The sequence below is a fragment of the Chiloscyllium punctatum genome, chromosome 41 (genome assembly GCF_047496795.1).
Source record: "Chiloscyllium punctatum isolate Juve2018m chromosome 41, sChiPun1.3, whole genome shotgun sequence".
Lineage (NCBI taxonomy): Eukaryota > Metazoa > Chordata > Chondrichthyes > Orectolobiformes > Hemiscylliidae > Chiloscyllium > Chiloscyllium punctatum.
This window is the reverse complement of record NC_092779.1, coordinates 28314921-28330461: the sequence shown is the minus strand read 5'-3', so window position 1 is coordinate 28330461 and position 15541 is coordinate 28314921. Positions and strand designations below refer to the sequence as shown.

Genomic DNA, 15541 nt, shown 5'->3' with positions numbered 1-15541 from the left:
GGCTTCTGGGATGTTGAGAGGTGCTTTGTATTTGACACAATATGGTAATACCTGTTTCCTGAGGTATTTGTGTAGCAAGTACAGTTGTTGGTGCGTGGCGCTCAATCAGATGTCATTGGTTTCCCACCTTTGGGCTAATTTGAGCAAATTGTGCCCATAGGTGTTTGAGATTTTGGAGAAGACTTGTCACTCAAGTTGTGGATCAGGTTGTAAGTTTGCTCACTGAGCTGGTAGACTTGTTCTCAGACGTTTCGTCACCATGCTGGGTAACATCATCAGTGAGCCTCTGGTAGAGCATTGGTGTTCTTTCCCGTTTGCTATTTATCTGTCTTGTTTTGTTGTGGTGGGTGATATCATTTCTGGTTCTGTTTTTGAGAGGTTGGTAAATGGGGTCCAAATCGATATGTTTATTAATGGAGTTCCAGTATGAATGCAGTGATAGTTATCATGACTTTTGATGGTTAGTTACTGCTCGTGTATCCCAGTTCAAATTAAACAATACACCCATCCTGGGACAGGCTCAACAAAGACACACATGGGAATTCCTAGAGGCCTGGCATTCATACTGGAACTCCATTAACAAATCATAGATTTGGACCTCATTTACCAACCTCTCAGAAACAGAACCAGAAATGGTTTACCCACTACAAGAAACCAAGAGAGATAAATAGCAAGCGGGACAGAACACCAGCGCTTCTCTGGAGGCTCACTGATGACAAAACACCTGAGAACAAATTTACCAGCTCAGCAAGTAAGCTTACAACCTGATCCACAATCTGAGCTACAAATCCTCTCCAAAAGCTTAAAGATATGACAGGTTAACAATCAGCGTGCTCCTTATCCAGCATTTGAATGAGCAAACCCACATGTCAGACAAGCTAACACATTTCAATGAAATGTTCACTATGGTTGTCCGGTCAAGGTGAGAAGTCTAAATGAGAAAAGAATTTGGCTTGTGCCCAACTCACTGAAGGAGTACCATCTGCCCATTTAAGAAGAGGTCATTATGAACTAATTCTGTGAGTACAATTAGAATGGATAGCACGCTGACTCAGTGGTTAGCACTGTTGCCTCACCGCGCCAGGGACCCAGTTTTGATTCTGTCCTTGGGCGGCCTTGTGGATTTTGTATGTTCTCCCTGCATTTGCATGGGTTTCCTCCGGGTGCTCCAGTTTCCTCCCACAGCCACAAAGATGTGCAGGTTAGGTGAATTGACCACGGTAAGTTGCCCCATAGTTGCCGGGGATTTGCAGGTTAGGGGGATTAACCATGGGATATACAGTGGTATAGAGATAGGGTGGGGATGCTGAGCCTGGGTGGATTGCTTTCAAAGGGTTGGTGCAGTCTTGATAGGCGGGATGGTCTCTTTCTGCACTGGTGGGATACTATGGGTTTTCCAGATAATTGAGATGGATTAAAATAATTGGCTGCCATGTATATGCAGATGTTAATAGTAAACAAACATTTTAATGCAAAAACATGTTTTGAGGGTTCTTGAGAAGTGGCAAATTTGTTTGTGTTTCGTGTTTCATCAGCATTGTCCTTTTCTGTTCTTTTCAGATGTGTGTGCACTGAATCCTGATGAAGGCAACTGTCACAATTACAGCATAAAATGGTTCTACAGTAACAAAGAGAAGGACTGCAGACGGTTCTGGTACGGTGGCTGTGGAGGAAACAAGAATCAATTTGACACCCGAAAGGAATGCCGAAAAGTGTGTCGAACATCTGTTCCATAAATCCCTTGTAAAATGCATTGGTGTTTCTTAAAGCACGTGCCTGACTGTAGAATATATTGAAACAATGCACCAGGATAATTCAAATTTGTTGTTTGAGTTGCCACTAGAGAAATAATGTCTTCATTGTAACAAAGTCGATATTGATCCTGTTTCACAGTTACATAGTTTGCCCAATCTATTGATTTTCATGGTGCCTTGACTTCTAACTGAAATCATCTGCAGACATGTTCATAAATATAAACTTGTGACATGGTAGCAAATGACATTTTGGGTCAGAAACTATTAGTATTCCCACTCACCTCTTTTACAATGCAGTTTCTGCATTGTGCAAGAATAATTAAACCACTCTTTTTAGCTGGTGCCTTTTATAAAAACAATTGAGCAACTCCAATGCTTCAACAGTCTATTTTACATATACAATTTAATACTGTTTTGGTGCATACTCTTTGAAGAGAAATTTTCAACTATTGTTTTTGTGTAAATGAACTTGAACAGTAACTTTCATTGCATTCCTGAATATTATTTTGCTTGAAGTCTTTAGATAAAATTCTTCTCGGGGAGAATGCTTAATTATTTGAAATTAAAATTGTATGTATAGTACCACGAGATTTTTGGAGAAGGAAAAGAATCACTCTGCTGCCTTCTTAAACTGTGAGCATGTGAATCAAAAAGATTTACGGATATTTGAACAATCCTCAATTTACTTTCTTGCTCACTTAAAGGTTATTTCTTTGTTAAAAATCCTAAGCTGTATTTATCATGTAATGATGCTGCTGTAGCTGCCATAACTTCGAGAGAAATGCTGAAGACATGCCATTATCACCCAGTCAGCAAATGTCAACATTGTTCCATGTGGCATAGATTGCTACCTGTTCTCGGGCTAACACACAAATAAAATCAAGAACCACAATTCTCAAGCAATGGTGCATATGATGAATTATATACTCAAGATTATACTTGAATAGGTTTACACAAGGGTTATTGTGTGCTCCTGACTCTCTCATCCTAAATTTGAAATGAGGAAGTATTTTAGAGATACCATTGAATTTGGATCAACATCTGCAATTCTTTGATTTGAAGATGTTAAAATAGGCATCAGTGTTTGGAATTTTCACAAATCTGCACTGCTCCATAAGTCTATTTCTTCATAATCTGAACGAGACGGAGGTCTTTGATCTGTGGGATCAGTAAGGATCCCCCTCCCCTCCCAGTATCTATCAACAAGTTAATACCCAACATTTTCCTTCAAACCATTGCAGGTCCAATTTTTAAATCATGTTTTTAAATTAATTGGATTAAATGTATTTTCCATATACAACTTCGAATCAAAGTATAATCTGCAGATGAAGAAAGTAAATATTGAGAAATATTATGTCAGATGCTCAGAGTATTTTTAGCTTGTTCTATGTACTGCATAGCTGGTCAATAAAATTATCCATCTGACACAATGGCAACAAATACTTTACTTTTATTTTACAATGAACTCAGGCAGTTTGACCACAAACAGTGCATTATATGATTTGGTGCACCGAGCAGAAGTCTGCTGGAGGTACATGCCAGAAATTTCGAAGTGTTTTGATCCAACTTTGCATTCCTATGAAAGAAAGTTTCTATATAACTCTGTATTTGAATTCTTGGTGTACACTCTCTTTTAATGTTTAAATGAGTTCACCCTTAAAAAAAACCCAAAATGTACATTCATCTAGCACACAGTTGTATTCTCAAATACTCATTAGGAACCATTTATTGTGATGGACCATCTGCAATTCAGGCGATGGGATTAATTCGGGTTATCGCTTTCAGGCACATCCACCACTGTAACCAGGTAGGTCCTTTAAGGGAAATATTAGTAAGAATTATCACAGGGTATAAAAGCAAAGCAAATATATTAAATCAGTTATAAACATCAGTCTTGACAATTGAAAACCATAAACAATATTAAGCTGAGAGTAAACTAACACTGAACCCCACGATAAATGTGTGAAAACATGTTATTTTTTTCAAACTAATAAACATCCCAAGGCACGAAGTGAAGGTGTGATAGGGACAAAGTGGATGTTATAACAAAGAAAGAGATGGTGGAAGGAAGATCAAACATTTATTCAAAGAAGTTGGTTTTAAGGAGGGTTTTCAAAGAAGATGGAAGTGGAGGGATTTAAGGGCGGCATTCCAGAGTGTAGGGATGAGACAGCTGCTACAGAACCATCGGAGTTAAAGAAAGGGCTAGGCTGGGCAGTAGACATTGGAGGGGTGACTAAGGAATGCAGAGGTGTGGGAAATACAAGAGACATCAGAGTCAAAAGAATGGAGAGTTCTGGATCAAGTCACAGAGACAAGAAGGACAAGGTCATTGAAAGATTTTAAGTATGAGGACATGAGTATTGAACTGAGTTGTTAGAGCCTTATGATCAATGTGCTCCAGCAAGGAAAAGGGTGATAATAAAATGAAGTTTGATGAGGGATAGAATATGGTTTTATGTCAGGTGGAACACGGGTAGAGACAAAAGAACTGCAAATGCTGGAATCCAAAATACACAGGTAGGCGGCTGGAAGAACACAGCAAGCCAGGCAGCATCAGGAGGTGGAGAATTCAACATTTCGGGTGTAGCCCTTTGTCAGGACTGGGGATGGGTTGTGGGGAGAGCAGCATATAAAGGGGGAGGCGGGAGCAGGGTGGTGAAGTGGGGATATGTGAAGACAGATAGAGGGTACGAACTGGTTAAACAGTGGGAGGAATGAATCTGGTTGGTGGCAGGGAGCAGTGGAAGGGAGGGGGAGGGGTTTGGAAGGGAGCCGGGAAATGGGTAGGGAGGTTATTTGAAATTGGAGAACTCAGTGTTGAGTCTTCCAGACTGTACAATGCCTGGACGTCATTGATGAGGAAAATGAGACATTGTTCTTCCAATTTATGCTGTGGTTTGTTTTGGCAATGTAGGAGGCTAAGGATGGTCATGTTGGAAAGGGACTGGTTTGGGGAATTGAAATGGGTGGTGACTGGGGGTCTGGTCAACCCCTGCACACCAGGCTGCAAAGCTCAGTGAACCATTCCCTAAGTTTATGTGCGGTCTCCCCTCTACCTGTCTTCACCTATCGCCACTTCACCACCCTGCTCCCGTCACCCCTTTTATCTGCAGCTGCCCCCACACCCATCCCCAGTCCTGATGAAGGGTTACACCCCAAACATCGATTTTTCCACCTCCTGATGCTGCCTGGTTTGCTGTGTTCTTCCAGCCTCCTGCCTGTGTATTATAGATGGTACATGGGAGCATTGGAATTGTTGAATCTGGAAATGACAACATTTGGTAGACAGAGCCAAAGTGGTCAATATTAGAAAATACAGTCTATGCAGGAATATAACCATGTATGCAGTATCAAAGACAGGGAGTATTATGTTATTCTATACATTCCAGACCAACGCTCAGTGTGCCTTTGAGGCAGTTACATGGCATCACAACATGTGTAGCTCCTGTATAAAGACCTTTGTTTTCACTCACTCCCTGCTCAGTGCAATGAAGTCAGTTCAGTGTGTTCAGTCAGTTGTCATGTGAAATCAGTCGTCAGTAACCACAGACTACAAATTCTATACTACTGTCAGAACCAGACCAGTGTAAATTGTTAATGTTGTATATAAACCTCAAAACATCTGTTTCACCAAGAAGTCAGTCTTTTGCATACATGCTATGTTAACTAACGTTTGGAGTTGGCTTGGCAAAAACTCAGACTCTTCATTGATTCAATGAAGCTGATTGAAATTGCTCCTTGCTTCACTACAGAGAAAGAAGCCATGTATTTGATAAGTTTCTGGTAAGTGGTTGATGTTTATTCTATTTTAAGTTTTAACTCAGCTTACAAATTAGCGGTAAAGTAAAAAAAAACTTACCAATAAGTAATGTAATGGATTAATTAATTAACACTGTAATTATGGCAGAACAGAGAATGTGTCTACTCAACAGCATGTGGAAGCTCCTGGATCCATTTATAAATTAGGGCAAACCTGTCTGCAGTGAGTATTTGAAGTTTGAGTAACCTTGACACAGAGTTTATGAGCTAGAGTTTAATCCATAAACACTCCAACACGTTAGGGATGAAGAAAGCTGCCTGAGTGTTTTAAACTAAGAAGTAGTCACACATCTGAAGACAGGATTTTGTGATTTGATTAGTTGTCAGGGACTGCAACTGTGGATGAGGCAGGAATGTGACTCGTAATTGGGACTAATTCTGTGTTTAATATGCTTGAGATTCCCTCAGCCTCATTGTGTGAGAGCGGAGTGCTTTGGGGTGGATGGGTAAACTGGCAATGGCACTGCAAGACAGGAAGCTATTCAAGTGGGGGAAGCAACAAGGAATGTAGTAATTATGTGTGGCCAGGGCGCCCAGGGTCCGAATGGCTAGGCCTGAAACAAAAATGGGTAACATTTGAGCCAAGTCCAACTTTCAGGACAAGTCATGGAGAAAGCAACCATACAAGACAAAGGCAGGCAAGGGCAAGCTTGGACTTTCATTGGAAAACAAGGCAGGTTGGAGTATCTGAGATGGCAAGCAGACCCGATCATGCCTCAGGTCCCTTCCATGACCATGTATGGAGAGGAGGACGTGCTCTTGGCTCATCATAGGATGGACGCTGAGGGTAGCCCCAACATCTTCTATACGTGACATCGGGGAACCCATTGGATGCTGTGACCTTGACCTGGGAGGTCAATTGTCGAGAGTGTGGTGGTGGAAAAGCACAGCAGGTCACGCAGCATCTGAGGAGCAGGAGAATTGACCTGTAAATTATAACTTATGTCCTCTTTTGTCTGTCTTCCTTAATGTCTTGAATGCTTGTGTGTGTGGATGGAGTAACAGAGACATTTGCCTACATTTTGAATTGTTTGTTAATATTTCTTATAACTGACTTCATTATAAAGGATTTTGCTATGGGTTTATTTAAAAAATTCAAAGAAAAGCCTTTGGGGAACAGTCTTTGGCCTACCTCAGCATGGGATAGTAGAAATACTTTGCTCTCTTGGACTTAAGAAGAGTAATCATAATTGATGTCAACAAAATCTCTTTCAGGTTAACTAAAAAGTTACCTTTAATGAATCTATTAGGAGAAAGTGAGGACTGCAGATGCTGGAGACTAGAGTTGAAAAGTGTGGTGCTGTTATATGCAGGACAGACCTCATTCCAGATATACCTTTGAACTTAAATGCCCTCTGAAATGGAGTTACAAGCCATTCAGTTCCTGGAGAAGGGCTTATGCCCGAAACGTTGATTCTCTTGCTCCTCGGATGCTGCCTGGCCTGCTGGATTTTTCCAGCACCACACTTTTCAACTTTAACTATGCTGACTTTCCCTAATTAATCCATACTTGTCCAAGTGACTATTGATTTTGATCTGAATTATTATATTTTACCCTCTGTTAAGTGATATAAAAGGGTGACATGGTGGCTCAATGGTTAGCACTGCTGCCTTACAGTGTTGGGGACCTGGGTTTGACCCCATCCTCGGGTGACTGTCTGTGTAGAGTTTGCACATTCTCCCCGTGTCTATTTGGGTTTCCTCCAGGTGCTCCGGTTTCCTCCCTCAATCCAAAGATATTCAGGTTGGGTGAATTGGCCGTGTTAAATTGTCCAGAATGTTCGGGGATGTGTAGGTTAGGTCCATTAGTCAGGGGTAAATGTAGAGTAATAGGATGAGGGAATGGGTTTGGGCTGGATGCTCTCTGGAAGGTCAGTGTGGACTTGTTGGGCTGAATGGCTTGTTTTCACACTGTCGGGATACCATGATATGGGCATCATTAGCAACCATCCCCAATTGCTCTTGAACTGAATGGCTTGTAACTCAATTTCAGAGGGCATTTAAGTTCAAAGGAATATCTGGACAATATGACAACAGACAATAGACAATAGATGCAGGAGTAGGCCATTCTGCCCTTCGAGCCTGCACCACCATTCAATATGATCATGGCTGATTATCCTTAATCAGTATCCTGTTCCTGCCTTATCTCCATAACCCTTGATTCCACAATCCTTGAGAGCTCTATCCAACTCTTTCTTAAATGAATCCAGAGACTGGGCCTCCACTGCCCTCTGGGACAGAGCATTCCACACAGCCACCACTCTCTGGGTGAAGAGGTTTCTCCTCATCTCTGTCCTAAGTGGTCTGCCCTGTATTTTTAAGCTGTGTCCTCTGGTTCAGCATTCACCCATCAGCGGAAACATGTTTCCTGCCTCCAGAGTGCCCAATTTTTTAATAATCTTATATGTCTCAATCAGATCCCCTCTCAGTCTTCTAAACTCAAGGGTATACAAGCCCAGTCGCTCCAGTCTTTCAGTGTAAGGTAATCCCGCCATTCCAGGAATTGACCTCGTAAACCTACGCTGCACTCCCTCGATAGCCAGAATGTCTTTCCTCAAATTTGGAGACCAGAACTGCACACAGTACTCTAGGTGTGGTCTCACCAGGGCCCTGTACAGCTGCAGAAGAACCTCTTTGTTTCTATACTCAATCCCTCTTGTTATGAAGGCCAGCATGCTATTAGCCTTCTTCACTACCTGCTGTACCTGCATGCTTACCTTCATTGACTGCTGTACAAGAACACCTAGATCTCTCTGTACTGCCCCTTTACCTAAATTGATTCCATTTAGGTAGTAATCTGCCTTCCTGTTCTTGCCACCAAAGTGGATAACCATACATTTATCCACATTAAACTGCATCTGCCATGCATCTGACCACTCACCTAACTTGTCCAGGTCACCCTGTAATCTCCTAACATCCTCATCACATTTCACCCTGTCACCCAGCTTAGTATCATCAGCAAATTTGCTAATGTTATTACTAATACCATCTTCTATATCATTAAATTATATTGTAAAAAGCTGAGGTCCCAATACTGATCCCTGCGGTACCCGACTGGTCACTGCCTGCCATTCCGAAATGGATCCATTTATCACTACTCTTTGTTTCCTATCAGCCAACCAAATTTCAATCCAAGTTAGCACTTTGCCCCCAATACCATGCGCCCTAATTTTGTTCACTAATCTCCGATGTAGGACTTTATCAAAAGCTTTCTGAAACTCCAGGTACACTACATCTACTGGATCTCCCTCATCCATCTTCAGAGTTACATCCTCAAAAAATTCCAGAAGATTAGTCAAGCATGATTTCCCCTTCATAAATCCATGCTGACTCTGACCTATCCTGTTACTACTATCCAGATGTATCATAATTTCATCCTTTATAATAGACTCCAGCATCTTTCCTACCACTGAGGTCAGACTAACTGGTCTATAATTTCCTGCTTTCTCTCTCCCACCTTTCTTAAAAAGTGGTACAACATTAGCCACCCTCCAATCCGCAGGAACTGATCCTGAATCTATTGAACTCTGGAAAATAATCACCAACGCATCCACGATTTCTCGAGTCACCTCCTTCAGTACCCTGGGACGTAGACCATCAGGCCCCGGGGACTTATCAACCTTCAGACCTAACAGTCTCTCCAACACCAATTCCTGGCAAATATAAATTCCCTTAAGTTCAGGTCCTTCAGCCACTGTTACCTCAGGGAGATTGCTTGTGTCTTCCCCAGTGAACTCAGATCTGAAGTACCAATTCAATTCTTCTGCCATTTCTTTGTTCCCCGTAAAATATTCCCCTGTTTCTGTCTTCAAGGGCCCAATTTTAGTCTTAACCATTTTTTTGCCTTGTACATACCTAAAAAAACTTTTACTATCCTTCTTTATATTATTGGCCAGTTTACCTTCGTACCTCATTTTTTCTCTGCGTATTTCCTTCTTAGTAATCCTCTGTTGTTCTTTAAAAGCTTCCCAGTCTTCAGTTTTCCCACTTATCTTTGCTATGTTATATTTTTTCTTTTTTAACTTTATATGTTTCTTAACTTCCCTCGTCAGCCTCGGCCACCCATGCCTCCTCCTAGGATCTTTCTTCCTTTTTGGAATGAACTGATCCTGTAACTTCTGCATTATACACAGAAATATTCACCATTGTTCCTCCACTGTTATCCCTGCAAAGGTATTGCACCATTGAACTTTGGCCAGCTCCTCCCTCATAGCTCCATAGTTCCCTTTATTCAACAGAAATATTGTCACTTCCGATTGTGCCCTCTCCCTCTCAAATTGCAGATTGAAGCTTATTGTATTATGGTCACTACTTCCCAATGGCTTCTTCACTTCGAGGTCCCTGACCAATTCTGGTTCGTTGCACAATACCAGATCCAGAATTGCCTTCTCCCTGGTCGGCTCCAGCACCTGCTGCTCTAAGAATCCATCTCTAAGGCACTCCACAAAGTCTCTTTCTTGAGGTCCAACACCATCCTGATTCTCCCAGTCTACCTGCATGTTGAAATCCCCCATAACAACTGTAGTAACATCTTTGCGACAGGAATGAGGTCTGTCCTGCATATAACAGCAGATCTCTTCGCTTAAATGACATTAGTGAACCTGATGAGTATTTACAATTGTTGACAATAGTTTAATAGTCACAATTATGGAGATGAACTTCTAATTCCAGATTTTAACAATTGAATTGTTTTGTGGGGATGTGAAGCCCTATCCTCAGGTGTTTTGGAATATTAATCCAGTGGAAATACTACCATGTGACCATCTCCCCCTAAAACCTTTCCACCTTTGTGGTTAAACTGACTGGCCAATTGTTCTAGGATTTATCCTACACATATTCTGAATAATGATGCAACATTTGCTATTCTCCATTCTCTTAAAACACCCAACTGCCTCAGAAGACTGGAAGATTACGGGCAGTGCCTTTGTAATTTTTACTTTTAGGTTCTCCAATATTCTCAGATGTATCACTTAACCTGGTGACACATAACGCCTAGTATAGCCATTGGTTCTTAGAATACCTTTTGTTCAATGTAAGCTCATTCAGTGCCTCGACTACCTGCTATTCAACTGTAATTTTGTCACATAGTAGTGATGCTTCAATGTAAGATATTGTGTTTATCAATTCGGGTCACCTTTATTGGAGGTGAAGGATTGAGTTCTATGGGGACAAAAACTCAATGGCCGCTGACCTGCGATCATTGGGCTTTATTTACCACACAAGTCAAAATGACCTGTTGGGTGTCAAAAGAATGTAGGTCAATGATTGGAACCATTACCACCAACTTTAGATTGTGAGATGTGAAGGAAATGTTCTTGAATGATGAAGATATTGTACATCCATGTATTCCGTTCACCTCAATCTTCAAAAAGGTTTAATAGTAAACTACTATCTGTTTCCACAAGAGGGCAGCAAAACTCAATATTTTGAGTAGTTTTCGTTAGATCATAAATATGACTTGTTGCTGATTTTGCTTTTAAGTTATGCAGTGCAGGCAATTGAATAAAATAATACATATAGATTTCCCAAACACATTTATGCAGCACATTCTTTGGTCAGAAAATTATTAATTAGAAACAGTTAATGCACGACTCTCACAGCTCAATGTATGAAGAAAGTGAAATTGGAAGTTTGAATGGCAAATATCTAGATCCTGCAGTTATGTAGTGTTTTCAAGATTGTAAAAGCCCTCAATAACACTGGAGCACTATTAAACAAAATTTGATATCGAGCTATTGAAGATGTTATTCAGACAGGCAACCTGGTACAAGAGATGGGTTTTAAGGAACATCTTCAGGGATTGGAGACACGGAAAGATTTAGGTAAAGGATTCCAGTTGAGCAGCATTGTTAACTGATAAGCAAAACGTATGTGGGTTTGGGAGCAGATGGGCAATTTAAAGGACTGGAATTGTTAGAGCTTTGGGAAGTTGACAGCAATTTACCAGTTTGCACCCTTAATCTCAGTATTATTTACTGTGATTATTTCACTTGATAATGTTCCTGTTTAGGCATTTTACAATGTTGAAGGAATGACATAACCTCAAGATGGTGGTGTCATTTGTCTGTAAGCTTCCATTATTTTTCCTCAATAGATAATGAACCCACCTCGCATCTTCTCCCACCTCAAACAAGCTTTCGGCAATTATAATATTTAAATTGATTTATTGTTGTCACATAGACAAATGTACAGTGAAATATTTTGTTTTGTATGCGATACAGGCAGATCATACGATACAAAAATCATAGAGGAAAAACTGAAAGAACGGTGGATGCTGGAAATCAGAAACAAAAACAGAAATTGCTGGATAAGCTCAGCAGGTCTGGCAGCTTCTGTGGAGAGAAATTAGAATTAATGTTTTGGGTCGAGTGACCCTTCCTCAGACCTTTCTGAAGAGGAGTCACTTGATCCAAAACCTTAACTCTGATTTATCTCCACAGATGCTGCCAGACAAGCAAAGATCACAGGGTGGTTGAACAAAATACAAAGTTGCAGCTGAAAAGAAGGTACATAAAAAGCAAGATCAACTTTAGATTTGAGATTTGAGAGGTCAATTCAGAAGTCTAATTGTAATATAATTGTAATAGGATTACAAAGACATAATTATCAGTCACTGTAACTGAATCTTTGAATTGAATAGAGCACACATGTGTTTTCCAGACTTATTGCTGCCATGATACTGTGGATCCTGTGCCAGTCAAACTTCCCTGAGACTTTCACACCTTGAAGCACAGTTAATAGATGGTGGAGACATTCTCTGACTACCTGGCTAATGATACATGCAAGAAACTCAGACAATGCTGCCCAGGGCACGTACCACAGAAGCAATTAACCACCTGGGCTGTGCTAGAGCAAGCAATTACGATAATGAAGCTTTGCAGTAGTTACCTTGACAAATCCATCCTTCAGCATGCAGTAATCCAGATATTCAGATCGATTGCATCCTTTTAGAACACATCAGCAGAACTGGGGCTGCAGGGTGAAGAAGGTATTGAACATTTTGCATCCTAAGTGAAGGAGGATGAGGAGCAACTTGAGAAGTGGGGGGAGAATGGAGGCATAAGCTCGAGACATGTAGTGTCCAGGTTGCCTGGGATTTTTAAATTAGGATATAGTTTACAAAGACAAATGTTGGGGACTTGTTAGTAAGCCAGAATCTGAATCCATTGGCCCCCTCTCAAGCCCCAACATAAAACAACCCAACAGTCAAACCATTCATCCCTTCCACAGCCACTCAGTGCTCATCTCGGACATGTGCTTTATCATTCTCACAAGGCAAAGGGACCACTCGTCATACTGCAGCCCAGGAAAATGCAAGAAAAAGATTTTATCATCAGAGAAATTGAACATGAAATTAATAATCAAACCTTTGGATGTGAATATAGGATGTATGGTTAGTATGTTTGCAGATGACACCAAAATTGGAGATGTCGCGGACAGCGAAGAATGTTTCCTCTGAGCACAACAGGACCTTGATCAAGTGCACCAATGGATGGCAGATAGAGTTTAATTTAGATAAATGTGAGTTGCTGCATTTTGGAAAGATAAATTAGGGCAGGACTTGTACATTTAATGGTAAGATTCTGGGGAGTGTTGCTGAACAAAGAGACCTTGGAGTGCAGGTTCATAGTTCCTTGAAAGAGGGATTACAGGTAGATAGGATAGTGAAGAAGGTGTTTGGTAAACTTGCTTTTATTGGCCAATGAATTGAATATAGGAGTTGGGAGGTCATGTTGCAGCTGTACAGGACATTGTTAAAAATCACACAACACTAGGTTATAGTCCAATAGGTTTAATTGGTCATGGTTGGAGTCCACAACCACCTGATGAAGGAGCACTGCCCCGAAAGCTAGTGCTTCCAATTAAACCTGTTGGACTATAACTTGGTGTTGTGTAATTTTTAACTTTGTACAGCCCAGTCCAACACTGGCATCTCCAAATCAGTACAGGACATTAGTCAGGCCACTTTTGGAATACTGCGTTAAATTCTAATCTCCCTCCTACATGAAAGATATTGTGAAACTTGAAAAGGTTCCGAAAAGATTGATAAAGATATTGCCAAGGTTAAAGTGTTTGAACTATCAAGAGAGGCTAAATAGGCTGGCGCTATTTTCTTTGGAGTGTCGAAGGCTGAGGGGTGACCTTATAGAAGTTTATGAAATCATGAGCGGTATGGATAGGGTAAATAGTCAAGGTCTTTTCTCCAGTGTAGGAGAGTCCAAAACGAGAAGGCATAGATTTAAAGTGAGAGGGGATGGATTTAAAAGGGAACTAAAGCATGATTTTTTTACACAGAGGGTGTGTGTGTATAGAATGAGATGCTAGATGAAGTGGTGGAGGCTGGTATAATTACTGCATTTAAAAGGCAAATGGAAGGATATATAAAAAAGAAGCGTTTAGAGGGATATGGGTCAAGTTCTGGGTCTAGTCAAATAGGACTAGATTAATTTAGAATATCCGGTCAGTGTGAACAAGTTGGACCAAAAGGTCTGTTCCATGTCAATGGCTTTATGGGTACTATTTTGAACATAATACACATAGCCAGTATAGCTTGGTTTTGTTACTTCTCCTTTTTAATTACTCATCCATGGTGTCACCCTACCCATCACTGAGGCTCAGCATTTACATCCAGCTGAGTAGCACTTGGAGCATCCCATGCCCTTTGCTGCCACATTGGCTATGTATGTTAAGCCAATTTGAGTGAGTGTTGCATGCTGTATGACTGTGCAATAGCTATTTCAATTTACCAGGTAGCGGGGAGGGGGAAAAAAATTTCTCTCTCCATCTCCAGTGATGATGCACGTTAGTTTATGTCCAACCACTGACTGCTGCAGCAGGCAGTCTGAAACATAGTTGAGAATCCATTGCAATTTTCTGCCTCAAGCCTGGTTGAGTATCTTCTCTTCTCCCACAAGCACCGAGGAAGGTATCTGTGTGTGGCAAATCAAATCTGTCTGAAGGGGAATGGATAATGTCTGTGGACATACCTCTGGGTGAGTTATTGCACTAAAATAAGTACAATGTCACTGATTAATAATCAAATGGGAATGTGAGGAGAAGCTTAGATAGAGAGGGAATGACAGTGGGACGGTCAGGATGGCAAATTGCAATGAAGAAATAAGAACCTTACCAAAGGATATAGATAGATTAGGAGAGTGGGCCAAAATGTGGCAGGTGAAGTTTAACGTGGCTCAGTGCGAGGTCATGCATTTGGTCGGAAAAATGGGAAGGTGACCTGTTATCTAAATGAGCAGAGACTTTGGGATGCTCCAGTGCAGAGAAATCTACATGTACTCGTGAATGAGTCACAGAAAACCAGCATGCAGGTACTGCAGATATTAAAGAAAACAAATAGAATGTTAGCTTTATACTTAAAGGAATAGAATATGAAGGTTACAACTATCCAAAGCACTGGTGAGAGCGCACCTAGAGTATTGTGCACAGTTTTGGTCCCATTATTTGAGGAAAGACTTAGTGGCATTGGAGGCAGTTCAGAGGAGGTTCACTAGATTGATTCCAGAGATGGGGAGGGTTGTCATATGAAGAGACATTGAACAGTGTAGGCTTATACGCTCTGGAATTTAGCAGAATGAGGAGAGATCACATTGAGGTATCCAAGATGATAAAAGATGTGGATAAAATAGACATGTTGTGGGGCATTCTCGGATGAGACGACTTTGGATAACAGACAGCAAATTTAAAACAGAGTTGAGGAGAAACCACTTTTCCCAAAGGGTTGTGAATCTGTGGTTTCTAGTAACCCAAAGTGTGGGGGATGCTGGGACAGTGAGAACATTTAAGGAGTTAGACAGATTTTTAATTGGTAAGGGGTTGAAGTTTTACAGGGAGTAGGCAGGAAAATGGGGGTGAGGAGCACATCAGCCATGGTGGAATGGTACAGCAGACCAGATGGGCTGAATAGCCTAATTCTGCTCCTATATCTTATGAATTTACGGATGGGTGCA

At 41.0% G+C, this 15541-nt stretch overlaps 1 protein-coding gene across 1 annotated transcript in view; it reads left to right on the top strand.

Annotated features, from left to right (window-relative positions):
• Window positions 1–2653, top strand: part of LOC140464960 (collagen alpha-6(VI) chain-like) — a 135495-nt gene extending 132842 nt beyond the window's left edge. Inside the window, exon 34 of the mRNA XM_072560633.1 lies at window positions 1561–2653. Coding sequence (XP_072416734.1) covers window positions 1561–1736 — 176 coding nt within the window. The 3' untranslated portion in view covers window positions 1737–2653. The remainder of the gene's footprint in view (window positions 1–1560) is intronic.
• Window positions 2654–15541: the final 12888 nt, after the last annotated feature.